The sequence below is a fragment of the Chinchilla lanigera genome, unplaced genomic scaffold (assembly GCF_000276665.1).
Source record: "Chinchilla lanigera isolate Chin_1 unplaced genomic scaffold, ChiLan1.0 scaffold00014, whole genome shotgun sequence".
Lineage (NCBI taxonomy): Eukaryota > Metazoa > Chordata > Mammalia > Rodentia > Chinchillidae > Chinchilla > Chinchilla lanigera.
Genome location: NW_004955415.1, coordinates 7776997 through 7779603, shown reverse-complemented (window position 1 = coordinate 7779603; position 2607 = coordinate 7776997). Strand labels below are relative to the sequence as shown.

The window sequence follows — 2607 nt, the reverse complement described above, 5'->3', positions numbered from 1 at the left end:
ATGAGCAGCTGGACAAAAGGGTAGCTGTTGTGGGAAATAGGGCCCGTAAACGTTGGGAGCCCAGCAGAAGCGCCCTGGCCCACTGCCGAGGCCCGAGGCTCTTTCCCAACTCTCACCATTCTAAGGAACGCTCAGCAAACTTCCTTAGCTGGAGGATTGGGGAGAGGGAGAGCGGACCTGAAGTCATTCTCAAAAGAAAGCAAGAAAGGCGAATGTGGGGAGGAAGCCGAAGGCCTCCTGGACCAGGAAAGCCGGGGTCCGGGCCCCACCCGCACCTGGGGAGCTGCGGGGTGGGGCAGGGGGTCGCCGGCGGCTTATTCTAGCCGCAGTTGCGCGGGCCCCGCCGGGCTTCTCGGTGGAGTCCTTGCGCTGAGCCGCTGGACTCTGCTGGACGGCTCGGGCTGGGGGCCAGGAGCGCCTGGAAGTGGGCAGTTTGGCGGCAGCCCGGCCGCCGTTATGTGTGTGTGTGTGTTGGGGGGCGGTGATTGGGACGGACTTCCTGCTCCCCACTCCGAGTCTGCCCTGCGATTCAGGCAGTGCGAGTTGGGACAGGACAGAGAGGTTTGGGACTGCCGGGAGAAAAAGGACCAGGACGAGAAGAAAGAACCCGTAAGGTCGGGCAGGCTGGAGCCAAGCGGGGCGGGGCGGACCGGGGAGGCCCGGCCGGGTCCGGGTATAAAAGCCGCGGAGGGGCGGCCGCGGCGGGCGGGCGTGGAGAGGCGCGCGGCGAGCTGCTGCCTCGCCTCGCCTCCCGGGCCGCCCCTGTGAGTCCCGGGCGCGTGTGCACGCCTGCGCGCGCCCGGGCCCTTTCTGGCAGGCTGCTTGTAAGATGAGTGAAGAAGCAGGTGGGGGAGAGGGGAGGCAGCAGGCGAGAGGGCGAGGGGAGCGCGGGCGCTGAGCGGCGCTCACTTGGAGCGCGACGAGCGAGCGAGGCGAGCCTGATTCCATGTCCCCCGCTGCCTCCCTGCCAGACGCGCGAAGATGATGGCCATGAACGCCAAGCAGCCTTTCGGCATGCACCCGGTGCTGCAAGAACCCAAATTCTCCAGCCTGCACTCTGGCTCCGAGGCCATGCGCCGAGTCTGTCTCCCAGCCCCGCAGGTACGTAGTGGAGCATAATTAGCGCTCTAAGGCACATTTTTGACAGGCACTAGCTTCATGTTTTTTTCATGTCGCCCGGAACAATCGCCGCTGTTTGAACCCCTCTCCTTGTCTCCCCCGCGCTCTCTCCCGGCGCTCTCTCTCATTCATGTCTCTGATCCACACGTCTGTTCCAGCAGAGCTGCTGCCTCCGTATTAATTTTTATGACCTGGGCTTTGAGGAGAGGCATCTCGGTTGCTTGAAAATGTGTTTTAATCCTGAGTTGACAGTATTCCCCACTGACCGTGCTGTGCGCCTTCTCGCTTGCAGCTGCAGGGTAATATATTTGGAAGCTTTGATGAGAGCCTGCTGGCACGCGCCGAAGCTCTGGCGGCGGTGGATATCGTCTCCCACGGCAAGAATCATCCGTTCAAGCCCGACGCCACCTATCATACCATGAGCAGCGTGCCCTGCACGTCCACTTCTTCCACCGTGCCCATCTCCCACCCGGCCGCCCTCACCTCGCACCCGCACCACGCAGTTCACCAGGGCCTCGAAGGCGACCTGCTGGAGCACATCTCGCCGACGCTGAGCGTGAGCGGCCTGGGCGCCCCGGAGCACTCGGTGATGCCCGCGCAGATCCACCCGCACCACCTAGGCGCCATGGGTCACCTGCACCAGGCCATGGGCATGAGTCACCCGCACGCGGTGGCGCCGCACAGCGCCATGCCCGCGTGCCTCAGCGACGTGGAGTCAGACCCCCGCGAGCTAGAGGCCTTTGCTGAGCGCTTCAAGCAACGGCGCATCAAGCTGGGAGTGACCCAGGCGGACGTGGGCGCGGCTCTAGCCAATCTCAAGATCCCCGGCGTGGGCTCGCTCAGCCAGAGCACCATCTGCAGGTTCGAATCCCTCACCCTTTCGCACAACAACATGATCGCGCTCAAGCCGGTGCTGCAGGCCTGGCTGGAGGAGGCAGAGGCCGCATACCGAGAGAAGAACAGCAAGCCGGAGCTCTTCAACGGCAGTGAGCGTAAGCGCAAACGCACGTCCATAGCCGCGCCGGAGAAGCGCTCACTCGAGGCCTATTTCGCCATTCAGCCACGTCCTTCATCCGAGAAGATCGCGGCCATTGCGGAGAAACTGGACCTTAAAAAGAACGTGGTGAGGGTCTGGTTCTGTAACCAGAGACAGAAACAGAAACGAATGAAGTACTCGGCTGTCCACTGACTGCGGCGGGGCGCAGCATCGGGAGCCAGGAGAGGCTAGAGCGCATCGCCCCCTTCCGATGGGAGGGACGGCTGTAGGGAAATCCAAGGTGTTTCCTAGCAGGTCAGGCTCTCTCTCCCGAAGCCACAGACTTTCCCTTTTATCCCGCCCAGTTGTTTCCCCAGTCTTCTTCTCTTTTATTCCTTTCTATTCTCACCAAAAAAGTTTTGGCGCTCGGGAAAAAAAATTCAAGAAGGGTGGGCGTGGAGGGACTTTGAGCTGTCCGTGGTGCTGAAACGCGCCCTCGCGCGCCTCAGGGC

The 2607-nt window shown here is 62.5% G+C and overlaps 1 protein-coding gene across 1 annotated transcript; it reads left to right on the top strand.

Moving 5' to 3' along the window:
* Nucleotides 1–981: 981 nt before the first annotated feature.
* Pou4f3 (POU class 4 homeobox 3) lies at nucleotides 982–2308 on the top strand. Its single transcript, XM_005380674.2, has 2 exons — nucleotides 982–1101; nucleotides 1412–2308. The coding sequence occupies exons 1-2, from the start codon at nucleotides 982–984 to the stop codon at nucleotides 2306–2308; spliced, it is 1017 nt and encodes a 338-aa protein (XP_005380731.1).
* The last annotated feature ends 299 nt before the right edge of the window (nucleotides 2309–2607 follow it).